This window comes from Aspergillus homomorphus (assembly GCF_003184865.1).
Source record: "Aspergillus homomorphus CBS 101889 unplaced genomic scaffold BO97scaffold_24, whole genome shotgun sequence".
NCBI classification, from domain to species: Eukaryota; Fungi; Ascomycota; class Eurotiomycetes; order Eurotiales; family Aspergillaceae; genus Aspergillus; species Aspergillus homomorphus.
In genome coordinates, this window is record NW_020291910.1 from 409005 (window position 1) to 426328 (window position 17324).

A 17324-nucleotide genomic window follows, 5' to 3' on the forward strand; every position below is an offset into this window, starting at 1 on the left:
TTCGAAGCCTTAGCCGACTCCCAAACCGCTCCTTGCCTATTCGGGAGCGTGCAACGAGATACGAAGCATGCTTTTTTCACACTGCCACAGAGAATTGACCCAGCCATCTGTCTTGCCTCCGTTTTCGCCGCGATGGAGATTGCTTCTGCCTTAAAGATGTCGCGTCCATTGCCATGTTATCTCTGGTACGGCGAAGAGTCGAGAGATAAAAGCAGAGCGAGGTCCTCTCTGCCTACTCTTCTCTTTTGCAATCTAGTCAACATCGTATCTCCCACTTCAGTACTTCCGGTACTAAAGAACCAACACAATGTCAATGGAGTTCACATTCTACTACTATGCGCCGTCTAGCGCAGCGGCGTGCATCTTCGTGGTTCTCTTCGGGCTCAGCACTGTGCTGCACTTCTACCAGCTGATACGAACTCGGTCATGGTTTATGATCCCATTCTTCATTGGAGGAATTCGTAAGTCAACTCTCTCATTTATGCATCTTCTTGGAGAAGCTAACCGTGCCCTCCTATAGTGGAAACGATAGGATACGTAGGCCGCCTGCTGTCAGCCCTGCAGAGTCCCGACTTCACCAAAGGCCCCTACATCATCCAGAGCGCCCTGATCCTAATCGCACCAGCCTTCCTGGCAGCAAGCATCTACATGACCCTTGGTCGAATCATTCGCATGATCCACGCGAAGCAATATGCGGTCATCCGATTGAGCTGGATGACCAAGATCTTCGTGACGGGCGATGTGCTTTCATTCCTCATGCAGGCTTCCGGTATGTTCTCCATGCTCTTCGCCTCGCCCCAGTGAAAGCATTAGACAGTGTACTGACATTACCGACGACAAGGTGCCGGACTCATGGTCAGCAACTCGAATGACCCCTCGACTGGAGAACATGTCATCATCGGCGGTCTATTTGTTCAGATCATTTTCTTCGGATTCTTCATCATCACGGCCATTGTCTTCGAGATGCGCATGAGGAAGAACCCGACCAGCACGGCCATGGAGCTGTCCGGTGTATGGCGCCGGCACATGGCTGCCCTCTATATCTCAAGCGTCTTGGTCTTCGTTCGTTCTATCATCAGGGTGGCGGAATACTTGGAGGGGTATGATGGGTACCTCATGAAGCACGAGGCGTTCATCTATGTGTTCGATGCGCTGCTGATGTTCGGTGCGATGGTCGTGCTGCAGTACATTCATCCCAGCCAGATCAACTGCTTCCTCGGGATGGGGGACAAGTACTCGGAGAAAGCCTTCAAGACTCGCAAGTTCGTCCCGCTGACGACGGAGATGGAGGTGTCTTCCGAGGCCTGAGGATGTACAATTAGGGATGCTGTTCTTGATGTTTCTCTCATGATGCGATGACTGCTATTGTCTCTTGTTTGCCGCCCTGAACGGCAATGACCTGTATATAGTGCATTATGTTATATGCCTCCAAGCCTGTCTTCAATCAACCATGTCCATTTTACCTGTTCTTCTTCACGTCGCCAGGCAGCTCACTGACTTCACCACTTATCTTGAAGCCCGGACATGCTTGCTGTGACCGACGGTCTGCTATCGCATTTAGCATGGGGTAAGAGTCCCTTACATGCAATGAGATTCGATCATCTGCTCTTGTGGGTGCTGCCTCTCATTGACATACATTCTGCAGCCTACCTAGCCCAATTAAGACCTTGTTCGTATCCTCAATCTGTGCCATTCTGTTACTGTATGATGGCAGCTGACCAAGATGCTGCTTAGCACGGACAAACACTGAGCTAACAACGAGCTCAGTATGTACCAACAGCTGCATTAGTGCAGGCAGTGGAAATATATAACCACATAAAGCCCACCACTGCTCATCCAGATATGTCTGTTGTAAGTGCCACGAAAATGGCAGACATCAACCCCTGCAACATCCTCCTGAGTCTGCCCTGCGCCTTACCAACAATAGGCATCCCAGAAAACACTGACGCCCGCGAGATCGCCATATCATACTCCGACATATTCAACCAGCCTTCCCCCAAGAGATTTGTCGGAGACGCAGTATGGCGAGAGCAAGTACCGGCCTGAAGGCGGTGCACAACGGCTCATCGGCCATGATTGCAAGGGGAAAGGTAAGTATAATCCTCAAGAATGTCTAGAAAGGTACGAGCCTCGCTGACGATTAGGCAAATCGAGGTCAATTCTGAGAGACTCACTGCATCGTACAAGAAGGCCACGCTTTGCTGATGGGAGCATTCTTTAAGCCGATGCTGTGATCTTTGCGACGCGCTTCACGGCTACTCTTCGTGACTCTGTACGCATGTTCTTCGGAGAAGACGTTTACAATCGCGGTGGGGACTATTGGGGCATTGATGCGGAGGGGAGAGTTGAAGATTGTTTACGTTCCGATAGGCCGTATGTGCAGTTTGTGCTCCGTTGTTCTGGTAAATGGTCTACATGGTTGTTGGGAGCTAACTCAATCGATTTAAATCATGGTCTGTGATATATGGGGGGAGAGGTGGGCCAAGCTGGATTCTATTCGCGATTTGTGGCCCTCCAGATTCGTGCCAGTCTTTATGGGACTCCGTTACCTGTGCACTGAATAATGCGCTCGGAGGTCAACTCGGCGTCAATTGGAAAGCGTCTCATTTCTCCCAAGATATGTTGAGCTTTTGCAGTTTAGATGACAGCCTTGCTCCGGAAGAGAACAACTAGTTAAGGTCATTGTTGCGATCGACAATGCGGGATGCCTTAATGCTCTGCTTTGCAATAGCATGTGGCAACGAGCTCTGTGTTCATTCTCTTTCGATGATGGTAGGCAACATCCTTGCCATCAATAGGGGCCAGAAGGCCCGGTCATCATGATTGGTCCGCCTGCCTTTTTCCATTCAAGCTTCTCGGCCAGCATATCCCAGCTCAACTGACCGTCAACGCGGGCCCCACCTTTCAGACCAGCTATCACAGAAGCGACCAGCCTTTCAAACTGATGTTTGATCTCTTTGATCTGCTCTAGGTAATTTGGCTCATGGAATGAGACATCAATTTCGTCTTCATTGGTGTCCGAGGCAGCGTCCTCGTCTTCGTCGCTTAGATTATCTTCATCATCATGAACGTTTTCACGGGTCTTGCGGTACCCGGTCGAAGAAATTGTATGCTTGAAAGTCGTCCGGAATTGAGACTGTCTGTTTCCGTAACGTGTAGCTTGAACATCTGCAAAGCGGACGCAGAGGTCGAGAATAGCGATAATGGTTCGATGGAGGGGCTCGAAATTTGCCGAGAGTAGGCACTGTTCTTTCAAAGAGAACATGAAGGTGTAGTGAGCCTCTATCATGCTATCGACATCTTTGGCAGCACACAGAGCCTTTCGTAGCGAGGCGATTGATGTTGATATGACAAAGTCTGTCAAGTGACTGTACAGAGCATTGAGAAACCAGAGCATGTTATGTCGCAGCGCATAGCTCAACGTATTATTCCTTGTGTCCTGGATCTTGTCCTGAATATTACTATGCTGTAAGCGCTGCTTCAGTATGGCATACTTCGCTCTGCGGATTTGCATGAGGAATGTAGAGATCCGCCGGTAGTCGTAGATGGCGCTTTTAGGGATGATATTCGCGACAGGCCACGGAAGAATGTAATCAAATGAGATTACATTGAGTATGTTCATTGATCGGCCGCGGTTTCTCTCGCTGATTAGCACATCGGTCGAGGATCGTACGATGAGCCGTGAGGGATCAATGCATGGTACCGACCCAAAGATACTTTGTGCCAACTCAGTGAGGAGGAATCGGTCGCTCCATACCTCTTTTCCTCTATCAATCAGGTCGAATACTTTGCTGTCAATCGGACCAGAGATACTCATGTCTCGACACAGGTAGATGTACTCCAGGGCCTGAAGCGATTCCCACAGACCACACTGCTGGTCCAATTTACTTCTCAATAAAGCGGATGTAGCGGTGCAATTCTCCTCGACCATCCTGTCAAGAGCAGACTCCAGTAAGATAGAAAATGGAAGGTAAAATGAGGGAGAGTCCGGGGGGCACACATCCTCCAGTGTCACATTTGTTCTACTGCGATACTCATCATCCAGAGTCGTGTTCAAGTGACGTAGAAATACCATGCTTTTGCCAGTCTTAAGAACTTTTTCCATGATTGGTTGGATGAATTTCGGCACGGACGAGAGCTGTGAGGGCTCATCGAGCGTATACCAATCATGCCACAGTGTCCTCAGATCACCTTCTTTCTGCTGGTGGTGTATAAAAAATCCATAATCGATCGAATCTTCTAATTTGCCTGTCTCCAGCCATAGACGCATGGGGCGGGCATAGGTCTCGAAACATGAGAAGAATAGCTGAGCAAGGGTCGTAAACCCCTCGTCGTCCCCAGTCGCTTGAGTCAAGCAAACTATATCGTAGAGGAGATTAAGACACCGTACGGAAGCGTCCACTCTCGCCAAATCAAGCCTAGAGACAAGATCTGACACTATCAAGAGAAGCCTGGACTCACGGCGCACATCTTCGAAAAGCTGCAGAAGACTGACAGGAACAGTTGATGATGGAGTCAGATATTGGCGTTGCATATCCGAGAGGATAATGTCAAATTTACTTAGACAACCTTCTAGTCCACGTTGACAAGTTTGCATATGGGGGATAGTCAGCGGCAGCCGGGTGAACGACCTAAGGACATCGATTTGAGCCCCGACCGAGCTTAAGGCTCGTAAGGTGGAAGACAGTGTTCCAGTCGATAAATGGGCGATAGTATAGCTCCGATCTACTTCCACCCTACCATTGAGTCGTCGAAACATAGACGTGGGCAGACCCTGCAGCATGAAAATTGTTTCCCGGATAACCTCAAGTTCTGTCAAGACCAAAGATGACACTACTTCGTGGTTGTCATGTGGAGGAATGCCTTTTCTCCAGTATTGTGCCTTCTTGATCGACTCTAGGAGATCTTCGTCATCGCCCAATGTTAGTAGATCATCCGGGATCACGAAATCCTCGTCTGGTGCTATAGAAGTCTGAGGAAGAGACCGCAGATGATAGCCGTCACTTGACAATGATAGTGATGTGATTTCTTCGTCGGAAGAGTCAGCTCCGTAGTCTACGGCTTCCCAAATATCTTCGTCGCAGAATGCCGAACCCGCCGTATCCAACTCGGTCCAGGTAAGAGGTGCGACCTCCTCTTGAGGCTCTGACTTTGCAATTTGATCCACTCGTGAAAATTGAGCCGGGCGATCCGCAAGCTCTAGTAGCAAAGACAGAAACTCAGGAGCCCATGAGCTCCGACGCTCATCGAGCTCTAGCAATCTGGTACGAAGTGCATCTGCAAGCTCATCCCTGTTGAGGATTTGGAATTTCTCCTGCAGTCCATCGAGCTGCTTGGCAACGGCAAACTGATCTGTACGGCCATGAGCGCCAGCCTTGACTGTTTCTTCCGCACGACGCTTAGTGATTGCAAAGCGCGGTATGTCCTAAAAAGACATGTTAGCACCCACTCTGGGAGTAAAGTGGGTTTGAACCAAATGCCTTTGCGTCAGCCTTTGCGACGGCCGCGATAAGCTGCTCTATTAGCGTGCTCACGTTGGCTGAAACAGCCATGGTAAACAAACCATAGGCAATTCAGCCTAAAGACCTTATTTATGAGTAGCGGTACATTGAATCAGAAAAAAGACGAGAATAAGTCCTCTTCAACGCCCCGACAATTCGATGCCGTTGAGTTGGTTACGCGGCGCTGCTGGTGTGGTGCAGTGTCGGCGGCCAAGCGGCAGAGGTGATTGATCGGAGCAAACCCACGCTAGGCCTATCATGGAATGGCGGCTCGATGGCGGCTTCGCGGCGGAGGCGGCGATAGCGACAAGTCTCCCCTTCGGCTTCACTCTCCCCTGTCGCTCAATTTCCCTCCATTTTACTTCCGTGGGGATTTGCAGACCGGCATAATGGCTGTCGCAAGGCCCATTCGGATGCTGGGTGCCTCGTGCATCATCCTCGTCCTTTTCCTCATCTTTCAGATGAACAAGACACCCACCATGATCAGTAAGGGGTCGTCCTCAGAACAATACGAGGGTATCACCTCCGACCCTCTTAAAGATCGTACGTCCGCGCAAATCTAACGACTTCGCCTCGTCCGCGTGTTCTTTCTCTAACTTTTTCTTCTCTCTGCTAGCAACTGGCGAGCCGGATGGAAAATTGTGGCGTGTGACCGACGGCGACTATAGCCCCGACAATTCCAAGTCACCCCGTACCAACGCAGCCCTCATCTCTCTTGTCCGGAACGAAGAACTCCACGAACTGATTCCGACAATCCGTGACCTTGAGCGTACCTGGAACAGCAAATTCAATTACCCCTGGATCTTCTTCAATGACCAGCCTTTCACGGAAGAATTCAAGAGATTGACACAGGCCGAAACGAAGGCAAAGTGCTACTACGGTATAACAGCCCCGGGGGATTCTGGCTCCTGAACATAGCTTTCTAACTTCCAAATGTAGAGCAAGTACCGAAGGAACACTGGGAGGTTCCCGAATGGATTGACATGGACTTATTCCGCGAGTCCGCGGAGTTGCTGAAGGAGAAGGGAATTCAGTACAGTGACAAGATCTCCTATCACCAGATGTGCCGGTGGAATAGTGGCTTGTTCTACCAACATCCCGCTCTTCAGAAGTATCGGTACTACTGGCGTGTCGAACCCAAGGTCAAGTTCTTCTGCGATGTCGACTATGATGTCTTCCGTTACATGGAGGATCGTAATGTCACCTACGGCTTCACGATCAACCTTTTTGATGCTCCTGAGAGTATCCCGTCCCTTTGGCCCGAGACCAAGAAGTTCCTCGCCGCGAACCCAACCTATCTGAACAAGAACAACATGATGAACTGGCTCACTGATGATCAACTTCGGCCGGAGCACACGGAAGCCGCCAAAGGTTACTCGACATGCCACTTCTGGTCCAACTTCGAAATTGGTGACATGGAATTTTTCAGAGGCGAGCAATACTCTGCTTACTTTGAGCACTTGGATCGGGCCGGTGGCTTCTTCTACGAGCGCTGGGGTGATGCTCCTGTGCATTCCATTGGCTTGGGTCTTTTCGCGGATAAGGCCAAGGTCCATTGGTGAGTTGATGGCCTCCCACCGTGTCCGCAGCATGTATCAGCTCTAACGTTGTCTCTTTAGGTTCCGAGACATCGGATACAACCACATTCCTTACTATAACTGCCCGACCTCCCCCAAGTGTTCTGGCTGCACTCCCGCCAAGTTCTACGCCGGCGAACCCTGGTTGGCCAAAGAAGATTGTCGACCCAGCTATTTCAAGCATGTCGGAATGCACTAGACGTGACGGCGCGATATGATTTATTCCCATTCATAATCTAGTGCGCAAGGAAGCTGTTCCTTCATCTCACTATATATGGATGTCCCGCATATTGTGCAATGAACAGACAGGCATTGCTGGTTTTGACACATAACACCATGCTTACACAACCTACCCAAGGATGTCTGTTCTCCGCACAAGTTCTTTCCGTGTCATCCGAGCATACCGATCAATTATATGTACAGGATCTTAGTGCGCGCGTTTGCCACAACTTACATGTTTCACCTTACAATTACATACCCAGTCTTGATGACGGAGAAATTGTTGCAAAAACATTCGGCGGCGTTTACCAGGGATTGGTTTCTCTTCTAACGCTGTTTCTCGGGGTTCATCGCATCAGGTCTGTGATGCTTTTTCGATATCGCTGGGACGGCCTTTACTGTACCTATAACTTTATTTTGCAAATGCCTCATGCCATTGATGGTGCCTTGGGAAAGTATTCGTTGAATACCTACTTCTGGCTACTGCGCTTAAATGGTTGTTCACCAGCTTCCAGGCGCTCGAATGTAAGCAGTTAACAAGAGACACATGGCCATGTTACCTGCGCAAGACATACAAAGTCAACTCCTGGCTACCCTCTATCCAATTACACTATTAACGCAACACACGAAATAAGAACATCCTCTTTGAATTTCACACTTCTCCCCAATAATACAGAGTACAGGTAAATGCTCACAAGATTTAAAGCAGCACTGGTATAGAAAAGCACGCGTGTACCCTCCAATCAACCCCTTCCCCGACAGCCAGTAAAGTCGGAAGCAGGTAGGGATCTGGTTCGAAGACAAGAAGACCACCCGAGACATTCAGCAACTTGATTCCAACTGCACTCTAGAGTATGTATACAGCTTTCCTATCTTTGAAACTGCCTGACAAAGAAAAACGACGAGATGGGGAATCTGGACACGCAGGCAAGGGGGAGGGAAGGTTGCCTGCGTTTACTGATCCTCGGGGTAGAGCTCCTCGCGGAGAGGGACACCCAGCTCCAGACGGAGAGCCTCAAGAGCCTCGAGGTATTGCTTGTACTGTTCCTTGGTCTCGACCTTGGCCTTGATACCTATTTTGACGGAATGAATAATGAGTTAACTTCTGGGTGTGTCGGAGCGACGGTCATAGGGTCAATTGGGAAGAAGGGGAGGTTAGGGGGAGATAGCGCACCCTCGAAGACACGGACGGCGGTGGGAAAGTCGTTGACACGACGGGCAGCCTTGAGAGCGGCGGTGAGGACCTCAACGGAGGGGACGAGATCGTAGGCGAAGCAGTTGTTCAGGTTGCGCTGCAATGGAAAGATTAAATCATTAGCTCGGCTGATATAGGTTGGGCGAAGGTGCCCCCCCCCCCCCGATCTGCCAATGGCAGCTGGGCTGATTATCATGGCTGGCGGCGGGAGTGGATGACGCGAGCGAGGACATCAGCTTACCTGGAGCTCGAAGACATCCTGAACACCGTCGAATTCCTTCTCGAATCTATCAACAGGCGGGTTAGAGGCGGTTTGCTGACGGTCATAAGTAGGAAGCGAGGAGATGCCATCCCAAAAGGTACCAGAAGGGGCAGCTTTTCGGATACGGCTGGAAGTGCGACCGAGTCCGGACCAGCAGGCTTGCATTATCTCCAATGGCTCGGGACATTATTATTGCGTACCTGGCAGAGAATTCCTCGTAGGTCTCGTCCTCGTGGTGGCCAGAGTAGCGCTGAGCGGAGGTGCTGAAGCTGGGGCGGCTGATAGCCTGAGCGATGGGGAACTGCACGCGGGCCCGGGGCAATTGAGCGGCTCTGATGAAGCCGGAGGGACGGACGGCGCGGGTTGCGACACGGAAGACGGAGACTGGCGACATATTGAGGAGAAGGTGGGTGGTGGAGGTGGACGAATTGAGTGGGTGAGGGGAGAGCAAGACGGGCGAGGTGTTGACGAAGTCGAAGTCAAGAGGTTAAGCCGGGCTGCACTAGGATTTTGCGGGTGGTGTGAGGTTGTTGATGCCTTAGGCCTCAACTCCCGCCTGTGCAGTCGTCGTCCGTCATTGATAATCGCCTGCTTTTCCTTTGCGGCTCCCGTCGAACCCGAGGCTCGTTGATGCCTCAGGCCACGATGCTGTCATTCAATGGGCACCCAAAGCCCGAGTCTGCTTTCTATCTGCCGGCTATGATTGGAGCATAGGCGGTAGGCGGGCTTTAGTGTCTAATTGGCTATTTGACCAGATCCCGTGGGCGGCATCCAGATCCGCGCCCGGGCTTGCCCCGGAGATTACCAGTACCACCTCAGGCAGAGATTGTGCAAGCCAGATCTGTCTGATATGAGACTGCAAAACTGTGGTGATGGATGCAGCCAGTCCAGATCCAATATCCCATCTATGGATCTCCTGGCACGGCTGGAGTCCTGACAATTTGATCGACATTCAGTCAGCTCAATTTTGAGCCTAAGCTCAAATCCGTCATTGTTAATCGTGCCCTCAGCGTTCGAGATGATTTCTCCTTAATATATACTCTGACGGGACACTCCCATGTCTCAGCCCCTCCACAGGAGTCAATCAAGGTACCCCGCTGAATGATGTGTTTGAGAAGCAAATGCAAACATTAGATCGAGGATCGGAGAATTACCTATGGATCTTGAAGTCTAGCGCTGGGGTCATGGCACTGACCAGGACATGTTTCATGAGCGATACACAGGTCGCCAGATTCCGAATCAGAGGTATATGGTAACCCCAGGATCCTTGGCACAACCCTGATGAGCTTGCATTGAGATTATGTTTCATGAAGCTGCCAGGATTATCCGACGGAGGTCGTATCGATTGAGACATTTTACTTTGTTAGAATAGTAATCATAATTTAATATCTGCCTACACCAGTCTGATCAATGGTCAGCATACCTAGTAGCATGTGAAGATGGCCCGTGGTCCATGGTCGCTTCCCCATGTAAATATGACGACCAATTAGCCAATGGATTATTTTGGTGACCAAGAAGTGACATACGACCGGCGGAAATGCTCTCTCAAATTTTGAACCTCAGTCACCCTCCAACCTCTCCTGCTACGAAGCCTGCCAGCACGACCAGCCGCAAACAGCACGACAAGAACACAAACATCAGTGCTAGGAACCAGTAGTTGGCGAACCCGGAACACGGAAGGCACATGATCGTCGGGCCCTAAGCGGACGCCCCTTTTTTTTTTACCAGTGGCCGAGGTTGCGCTAGTCCCCTTTAAGCCGCAGCGGACGCGCCGGAGTCCAAAAAAGAAGACACGCGGATGGATTCTCCTTGCGAACAGGCAGTCAAAAGAGAGACCAAGTCCTGCTCCACCTCGTCCGCTTCGACCTCTTCCTTCACGGCCCCGTCTCTTCTTCTTCCGTACCTCTCTTCCCTTCTTTTTCCTTCTTCCTATTTTTTTAAATCGCTGCGCTCCCTCTCCCCTTCCCTCATTCTCCGTGACCCTTATTCCTCCTCTGCTTGCACCCCCCTCAACCGGCCTGTCAGCAGTTTTTGGGAGCGGAAGAAGAAGAAATTCTTCAAGGGCCTTGACATTCAGGACCTCCAGTCAATTCGCCCGCACAATTGAGTGATTAGGACGTTGTTCATTCGCTCACCATGGCCGCCGAACTTCTCCAGAGCCTACCCAGGCCAACCATTGACCGGCCGTTTGGCATTCACCTATGGCCTATCTTCGACAAGGCCTTCGAGCTTGTTGTCGGATATCCTGCTAGCGAGTTCCGTTTTGTCGAGGGCGTCACTCCGATGTCTACATTCAAGGAAACCGCCGTGATGCTCGTGGCTTACTATGTCATCATCTTCGGTGGTCGCGCATTCATGAAGGACCGCCCTGCTTTCAAGCTCAACACGCTATTCATGATCCACAACTTCTACCTCACTGCGATTAGCGCAACGCTCTTGGCCTTGTTCATTGAACAACTTCTGCCTACCCTCTGGAGACACGGTATTTTCTATACTATCTGCACGCACGAGGGTGGATTCACACAACCCCTGGTCGTACTGTACTACGTGAGTCTCGCAACAGCTTTCGACCCGGTAGCCAAAACTAACCCTTCTATTTGCGCTAGCTCAACTACCTGACCAAGTACCTTGAGCTTCTTGACACGGTCTTCCTGTTCCTCAAGAAGAAGCCATTGACCTTCCTTCACACCTACCACCACGGTGCCACCGCTCTCCTTTGCTACACCCAGCTCATTGGCTTGACTGCTGTTCAGTGGGTGGTCATTGACATCAATCTCTTGGTTCACGTTGTTATGTACTGGTACTACTTTCAGAGCGCTCGGGGTATTCGCATCTGGTGGAAGGAATGGATCACTCGTCTCCAGATTATTCAGTTCGTCATCGATCTTGGTAAGTTGTCGTCTCGTGTTTGTCGCCTGAGACTCGAACTGACAATCGCGCAGGATTCGTTTACTTTGCTTCCTACACCTATTTCTCCTCGACCTACTTCCCTTGGGCTCCCAACATGGGACAGTGCGCTGGAGAGGAATTCGCCGCTTTCTCCGGAATGGCCGTCATCACTTCTTATCTGTTCTTGTTTATCTCGTTCTACGTCGCTACCTACAACAAGGCCGCCAAGACTGGTCGTCCTCGTCGCAACACCGGCAGACAGGCTGTTATCGACATGGCTAAGTTTGAGGTGTCTGCTCCCGCCACTCCCAACGGACAAGCTAAGTCGAACGGTGCTGCGGTGTCCACTGGTCGCTCCAACGGCCCTGTCACTCGCTCCCGCAAGGCCTAAGCGCTGAAGCGGTGACACCGTCTCGGGAGGCACATGTCTTCACTTGTTGGACAACCCGCTCAGCATATCGGCTTCGAAGCGCAAATCCTGCCTCCCATTCCATTCACAGTCAATTTTCGCGCATCGCCTGTTGTCGGGTCGAGCATGAGCGAGCCAACAACCAACCATTTCTGAAGCCGGGACTCACCCGGTCGCCAAAACTTACAACTATTTAATGAATGACCTTGATGATAATGGTCGTCTTCGCTTCTCGGCCAACCCACGCATGCGTCTTCTCCGCTTTGCAGAGGTGGCGCAGAGCTAATTCAAAGTTATGTTCGTTGGGGAAAGGTTTTCTACCCTTTATCTTCTTGGAATCAGTCGAGCAAAGACAACGGCTTGACTATTTCGGCCTGTATTCTACATGCTTTACTCTGCTTCGTGCTGTCTCTTTTGCTCCGCTGGCTGCGGGATCTCGACATATGTTTCATTTTTTGAATTGTCTATAAACGGGAGGTCAACGTAAATGTAATCATGGTTATGTGTGTTTTCTTATCATTGATCCTTCCTTACCTGTATATACTTGAATACCTTTCGGACTTCACTAATTTTGAAATGTGCAATTGGTTTTCATGACATTTCCCCCCCCCCCCTCCCCCTCTTTGCCCATGGGAGGACTGCTTAGTGGGAGGAGACAAGTGAGTGGCTACTGAGGAGTGAAGGCTCGATCTCAAACTGACAACCGTGACGGCCATAATTGTGTCGTCTCTCATCTCATCTCGTCCCATCTCTCGTCAAGGGCGAACAAGCGGGTAAAGGACGACTCCGTCAGTTGGACGAAATACAAAGTGGTTGTCCACTTTAAGCTGGGATGAGATTAGGGATGCTAATATCAGTATGTAAGCAGGATCCATCCGCGCTGCGTATTTGTGCTACAGTGGACGGAAGTCCTGGGGGTGGCCCGAAGACATCAGCGATCATTGCTTTTTGCAGTTGCTATTGACCTGTGCGCAAATACTGAAGTTACTCCGAGCCGGTAACCACGAGCGACACCGAAGCATGATAGAGACGAAAGGTCGAAACTCTAGGCTCACTATAATGAGAGCACTCCTCGGGAATATTCATCAGCCTCGAAACTTGTTTTGCTGTTTTCACCATATCGTCCTACTCTGATAGCAGATTCACCCAGAAAGAGGCTTGCTCTGAAAGAGGATAGACATTCTACTATTGCCTTGCACCATCGCTCTACTGCCATTTCTGAAGGATGGATGGTGACGAGGTTCTAAGGCCACCCATAATCTTCCTTTTTCTGCTCTCTATAGAGGATGATCGTCAGCAGTATCGATAGTTTATGCAATGTGATAATGACCTGGCAGACGCTAACAAGCATAAATCCCGAACACATGGCTGACCCTACGCTCCCATATCTGACCCGTGTCAAGAATTGTGCCTTGTTAGCGGCGAGAAGAAGAATTGAATTTTACCGATGATCATCGTGCCTACGCGTCCTGCTGGTTGAAGGTGTCTTGATTGGGGTTATGACTCCAACGAGGACACCATTCGTCTAGTACAGACTCATATCAAATTTCTTCTCAATGCCGTCAGCACTAATTATACAACTAAAAGCAAAGGTTCTCAAGATCATTGAAGCCGATCCTCTATAGCGTATTTACGCCGGACATGGGATGAAGTCATAATTCTGATTCCCCCCTCCAAAGCCCGTAGGATCACTTCAGGCACCGCTCAAGTCGGCCACAGAAGGGTCTCAGGAAAGACATAAAAGGCCCTTTCATCCTCGAGTTGATTCCTCCCAAGATTGAAAACCGGCAACTTCATCAATTTCACGATCTCCTATCCCATACGCTACCTAGTTCGGCAGTCTTCAGAATCCTATCGTCACAATGCGATTTCTATCTTGCTTCTATGTTCTTTTCGCTGCGCTTCTCACCTGGATCACACATGCCGCTCCTACCAACGGTGGCGTCAATTGCACTCAACTCGAGCAGCAGATTGCTACCCTACAACAGGGGATCAGCAAGGCCAATAGCACCAATCCCGAGAGGGTTCAGGCTGCTCAACAGCTTCTGGACGGTGCGAGGATCTTGCAAGCCAGCGAATGCAACACTGCTCTGGCCAAGCGCATAAACTACGCTGTGAGTACATCGCATTTTTGTGGATTTCTTCCGCTATGCTAATTACGCCATAGCCTGTAGGTCTCACTGCATTTGATAAAAGATTTACTCAATGCTAACTCTTGACGCCCTTGAAGCCCACTGGCCCGGTAAGTGCTCTACACTCTTCGAGGACCTTGAACGAGACTAATTTTTACAGATTGTGAGTCCAACTTCTGCTGTGATTATCTGCTAACGGTCGAACACTGGATCACTAACAATCAAACAGAATGTAAGTGTGATAACCATCCGGTTCATACTGACCAGAGCTAGAGCTGTTGCTAACGCGGGTGTCGATATGCAGACAACCGTCCCTCTAGGTGCCATCTCTGGATCTAGTGACCTGGGTCGACTCCACTAGCTGGTAAGTCTTGGCTGGCATCGAAATTGCCTTGATCCGAATCCGACATAGAAGAAGAAGGTACGCACTCCTGCATCATTTATGTCAGATTCACTAGTAAGTGGCCGCCGTACTCTGAATCAGATCCCTCAGTCACTAATCCCAGAGACAGATGCGAGGAAGACCAGTCTGTGAACGAAACAAATCCTTGATAATGAACGTTGTGAGAACGCAATGGCGAATGGAATCAACTTGATCTCCTGGTGACGACAAAGGTTCGGCAATCGGATGTGTGCGGGAACAGTGTGTGGCCTTAGTATAGGTTTTTTCTCCCTTCAGGGTTTTCCTGTACTGTGAATGCAAATGCAGAGGCTAGAATGAACTTCTCTTCCGAGTATCAAGAGAAACTGTCAACGTTTAGATGTTTCCTTCTCGTATCGTCGTTAGACCTGTGCCTGCTGAGACCAAAGCCTACTTCGAAACGTCAGTGGGAAGGATGTGTCGTCCGTTTCGATTGGCGACAGAGCGATGCTACGGTCCAGAGGTCCAGATGCTCTTATAATCTTATACTACTTCTGACCAAACAGTGCTATTTCTTCTTGCAGGACGCTATACGCACCTCCACCCCCCGGGCATATTGCGATCGAGCAACGCCGATGCGGGCCGTCGAACGAAGAGATGAGTCTGCACAGCGCGAATTTACTGTCTTCTTCATTCTTTCTCTCCGCGTTCAGCGTTCTGCTGCCAATAATTCCATCGTCAAGAACTTAGCCGGGCGTCGTTCCTTTAAAGAATGCTTTCGTCCGATCTTCCACCAGTGTCCTCAGGTGCACGCCACGCTGCTATAATACCGCTTGCCATTATCTACAAGTCTATGGAAGTGGAGAGCTTCTACCACCATGTAAAGAGATGGAGTGCTCGTAAGCTGTCGGGCCTGAGAGACCGTGGTGTCCTGCCGGCCAGAGCTACGCGGTTGTTGCGACTCGCTTCGTCTTCTGCCCGCGGCCGGCTGCAGTCGCACCTTCTCCATGCGTCAGTGTGTCAGGCACTCTGTCCTCATGGGGAGCGTCCCGATCGAGCAGGAGTGAGCACCAACGTCATGTGACGGCGGAGTATAAACCCCCCCCCTTCGTTTGCCTTCTTCTCCTCCTCACCCCCCCGGACAATCTTTCGAGAAGACGGCGCAGCGCGCACGAATGATGGGCTTCGTAGTGCTTTCGGCGGGCAAACCGGTCAGACCGGTACTATTATTGTTTACTGTAGTGCTCCGTACTGGCACCCCTGGAAGCCATGTAAAGCAACGTTTGATGTAGTTTTAGCGTCAAGTCGCTGGAAGAGAGTATTTGAGAGGCTGTGGTGGGTCATTGTAGAGGCATCCTACGCATGACGACGTTATCGGTCAGAAGAGAAAGTCAATATTGTGGATGAAATATGGCCGTACCGGTATTCACATTCTCTAGGACGCTCTGGTCTCTTGGGGATTATTGACCACGAAGGAGTTCGCTACTCATTGGCCATGATTACTGCAACGAGAGTAACTTGTCGTACCGCAGCGTTGGGGATGGATCACGCTGCGATGATGAAAGCGCGCGTCATGTGTTCATTATAAAGACTGTGGTTGGGATACAATACTACTCGCATCATCATAATAGAGCGACAGCGTATGTTAAGTTGAAAGTTCTACAGAAGTCTAATGTCTGTTGGGAACGTTCTGCTCCATCAGGCGGAGCATGCGCCCGTAGACCTCGAGTGGTGCGACCTCAGCAGTGATGCATATCTGCTGAGTCCGAGAACAAAGAATCTCGCATGATGGTTGTAAACACATTACGGAGCATCCCAGACATGTACGATTCACAGAGCAACAAGACCATAGGAAAGTCGGTTTCTGCTGAAACGAGGATGGAAGACGTTCTGCAGGCATGGGCTGTACTTGGTGAACAGATGAGGGAAATGAGAAGAGCATAAGGTAGCAATGGTAGAGGAGGGGATAGAGGGAGTGGTTTATACTCCGACGGATGCACATACAGCCAGATTAGGAAAGTGTCGAACAGCCGCCCGGGCTCCCACTACGATGCCGAAACCTCACCAGATGCTTCAACAGCACGATCCGAACTAAACACTCGCAAGGGGATCTAGAGTGGATGCATGGCAACATGCTTGCTCACATACTTGCGAATAATCGAAGCCACGCCCATTTCAACAAACTCATCATCCTCAACTCCCGATATTGAAAGAAAGCCATCACCTCGCTTAGCGATCCCATGTCCCAACAACATGAAAACAAACTGACAACCTCATGGCCACCAACTGCCGAAACCCTGAGTCAGTCACCCGTGGAGTCCGCTCCCCTCTTCGAGCCGAGAACATGTGCACCAGCCCCTCATGATTTACCATCACCCAACCCACTTTCCCGTGGATCACGTCCCAACAAAAGATCAAGACTTCCTATCCGTCCCTAATCCATCGCGCTTCATCAAGCGAGATTTGTTATCGGTTCAAGCCAGGCACCTGGCACCTTTCGGCTTGAATTGCCGTGAACAGATCGTGGATCTAAAGATCGCTTCCGCTCCCAGCCAATCACCGACAGGGGAACGAACGGACTGAGCAAAAGTGGCTTGCCGTGCCGCAGCATCCATACTTTCAATAGTCTAAAAAAGTCCTCTCGATAAGCGAAGCCGCAAATGTACCTGAAGGGATCTCGGTTGCATTTTAGCCCGGGCTAGAATGTAAGCAAGTTTCTTCGTCTGCCGTGCTTCTGCAATCTGCTTTCTTGTAATTTGCTGCATGTGAGTGAGTGCCT

The 17324-nt window shown here is 50.3% G+C and overlaps 7 protein-coding genes across 7 annotated transcripts; 5 read left to right on the plus strand and 2 right to left on the minus strand.

Annotated features, from left to right (window-relative positions):
• Positions 1 to 244: 244 nt before the first annotated feature.
• BO97DRAFT_392835 (RTA1 domain-containing protein) lies at positions 245 to 1308 on the plus strand (the record flags this gene model as incomplete). The annotated part of the gene is made up of 3 exons (XM_025693892.1): positions 245 to 461; positions 521 to 769; positions 842 to 1308. The coding sequence occupies exons 1-3, from the start codon at positions 308 to 310 to the stop codon at positions 1306 to 1308; spliced, it is 870 nt and encodes a 289-aa protein (XP_025550384.1). The 5' UTR covers positions 245 to 307.
• A 1062-nt stretch (positions 1309 to 2370) lies between these two features.
• On the minus strand, positions 2371 to 5678 carry BO97DRAFT_444143 (putative gamma-tubulin complex component GCP5). The gene is made up of 2 exons (XM_025698428.1): positions 5481 to 5678; positions 2371 to 5425 (listed from the first exon to the last, which is right to left on the minus strand). Exons 1-2 carry the CDS (start codon positions 5550 to 5552, stop codon positions 2792 to 2794), a joined length of 2706 nt encoding a protein of 901 aa, XP_025550385.1. The 5' UTR covers positions 5553 to 5678; the 3' UTR covers positions 2371 to 2791.
• A 212-nt stretch (positions 5679 to 5890) lies between these two features.
• On the plus strand, positions 5891 to 7277 carry BO97DRAFT_415412 (glycosyltransferase family 15 protein; the record flags this gene model as incomplete). The annotated part of the gene is made up of 4 exons (XM_025696386.1): positions 5891 to 6044; positions 6118 to 6381; positions 6441 to 7059; positions 7121 to 7277. 4 exons carry the CDS (start codon positions 5891 to 5893, stop codon positions 7275 to 7277), a joined length of 1194 nt encoding a protein of 397 aa, XP_025550386.1.
• A 603-nt stretch (positions 7278 to 7880) lies between these two features.
• BO97DRAFT_406437 (cytochrome c oxidase subunit VI) lies at positions 7881 to 9232 on the minus strand. Its single transcript, XM_025695424.1, has 4 exons — positions 8955 to 9232; positions 8734 to 8779; positions 8472 to 8589; positions 7881 to 8370 (listed from the first exon to the last, which is right to left on the minus strand). Exons 1-4 carry the CDS (start codon positions 9146 to 9148, stop codon positions 8252 to 8254), a joined length of 477 nt encoding a protein of 158 aa, XP_025550387.1. The 5' UTR covers positions 9149 to 9232; the 3' UTR covers positions 7881 to 8251.
• Positions 9233 to 10584: 1352 nt separating this feature from the next.
• Positions 10585 to 12143, plus strand: BO97DRAFT_107563 (elongation of very long chain fatty acids protein). Its single transcript, XM_025689880.1, has 3 exons — positions 10585 to 11301; positions 11361 to 11643; positions 11697 to 12143. The coding sequence occupies exons 1-3, from the start codon at positions 10891 to 10893 to the stop codon at positions 12032 to 12034; spliced, it is 1032 nt and encodes a 343-aa protein (XP_025550388.1). The 5' UTR covers positions 10585 to 10890; the 3' UTR covers positions 12035 to 12143.
• BO97DRAFT_107557 (uncharacterized protein) lies at positions 12144 to 12636 on the plus strand. Its single transcript, XM_025689879.1, has one exon. It carries the CDS (start codon positions 12253 to 12255, stop codon positions 12520 to 12522), a length of 270 nt encoding a protein of 89 aa, XP_025550389.1. The 5' UTR covers positions 12144 to 12252; the 3' UTR covers positions 12523 to 12636.
• A 1278-nt stretch (positions 12637 to 13914) lies between these two features.
• BO97DRAFT_415415 (uncharacterized protein) lies at positions 13915 to 14736 on the plus strand (the record flags this gene model as incomplete). The annotated part of the gene is made up of 7 exons (XM_025696387.1): positions 13915 to 14166; positions 14220 to 14222; positions 14283 to 14294; positions 14345 to 14347; positions 14414 to 14416; positions 14505 to 14548; positions 14643 to 14736. 7 exons carry the CDS (start codon positions 13915 to 13917, stop codon positions 14734 to 14736), a joined length of 411 nt encoding a protein of 136 aa, XP_025550390.1.
• Between the last annotated feature and the right edge of the window lie 2588 nt (positions 14737 to 17324).

Coding starts and splice junctions, on each gene's coding strand:
- BO97DRAFT_444143 (XM_025698428.1), bottom strand. CDS start 5,552: ATGGCTGTTTCAGCCAACGTGAGCACGCTAATAGAGCAGCTTATCGCG. Junction 5,426..5,480: donor TCGCAAAGGCTGACGCAAAG/GCATTTGGTTCA, acceptor ATGTCTTTTTAG/GACATACCGCGCTTTGCAAT.
- BO97DRAFT_406437 (XM_025695424.1), bottom strand. CDS start 9,148: ATGTCGCCAGTCTCCGTCTTCCGTGTCGCAACCCGCGCCGTCCGTCCC. Junction 8,590..8,733: donor AGGATGTCTTCGAGCTCCAG/GTAAGCTGATGT, acceptor TTTCCATTGCAG/CGCAACCTGAACAACTGCTT. Junction 8,371..8,471: donor CGCCGTCCGTGTCTTCGAGG/GTGCGCTATCTC, acceptor CCGTCAAAATAG/GTATCAAGGCCAAGGTCGAG.
- BO97DRAFT_107557 (XM_025689879.1), top strand. CDS start 12,253: ATGACCTTGATGATAATGGTCGTCTTCGCTTCTCGGCCAACCCACGCA.
- BO97DRAFT_107563 (XM_025689880.1), top strand. CDS start 10,891: ATGGCCGCCGAACTTCTCCAGAGCCTACCCAGGCCAACCATTGACCGG. Junction 11,302..11,360: donor CCCTGGTCGTACTGTACTAC/GTGAGTCTCGCA, acceptor TATTTGCGCTAG/CTCAACTACCTGACCAAGTA. Junction 11,644..11,696: donor TCAGTTCGTCATCGATCTTG/GTAAGTTGTCGT, acceptor ACAATCGCGCAG/GATTCGTTTACTTTGCTTCC.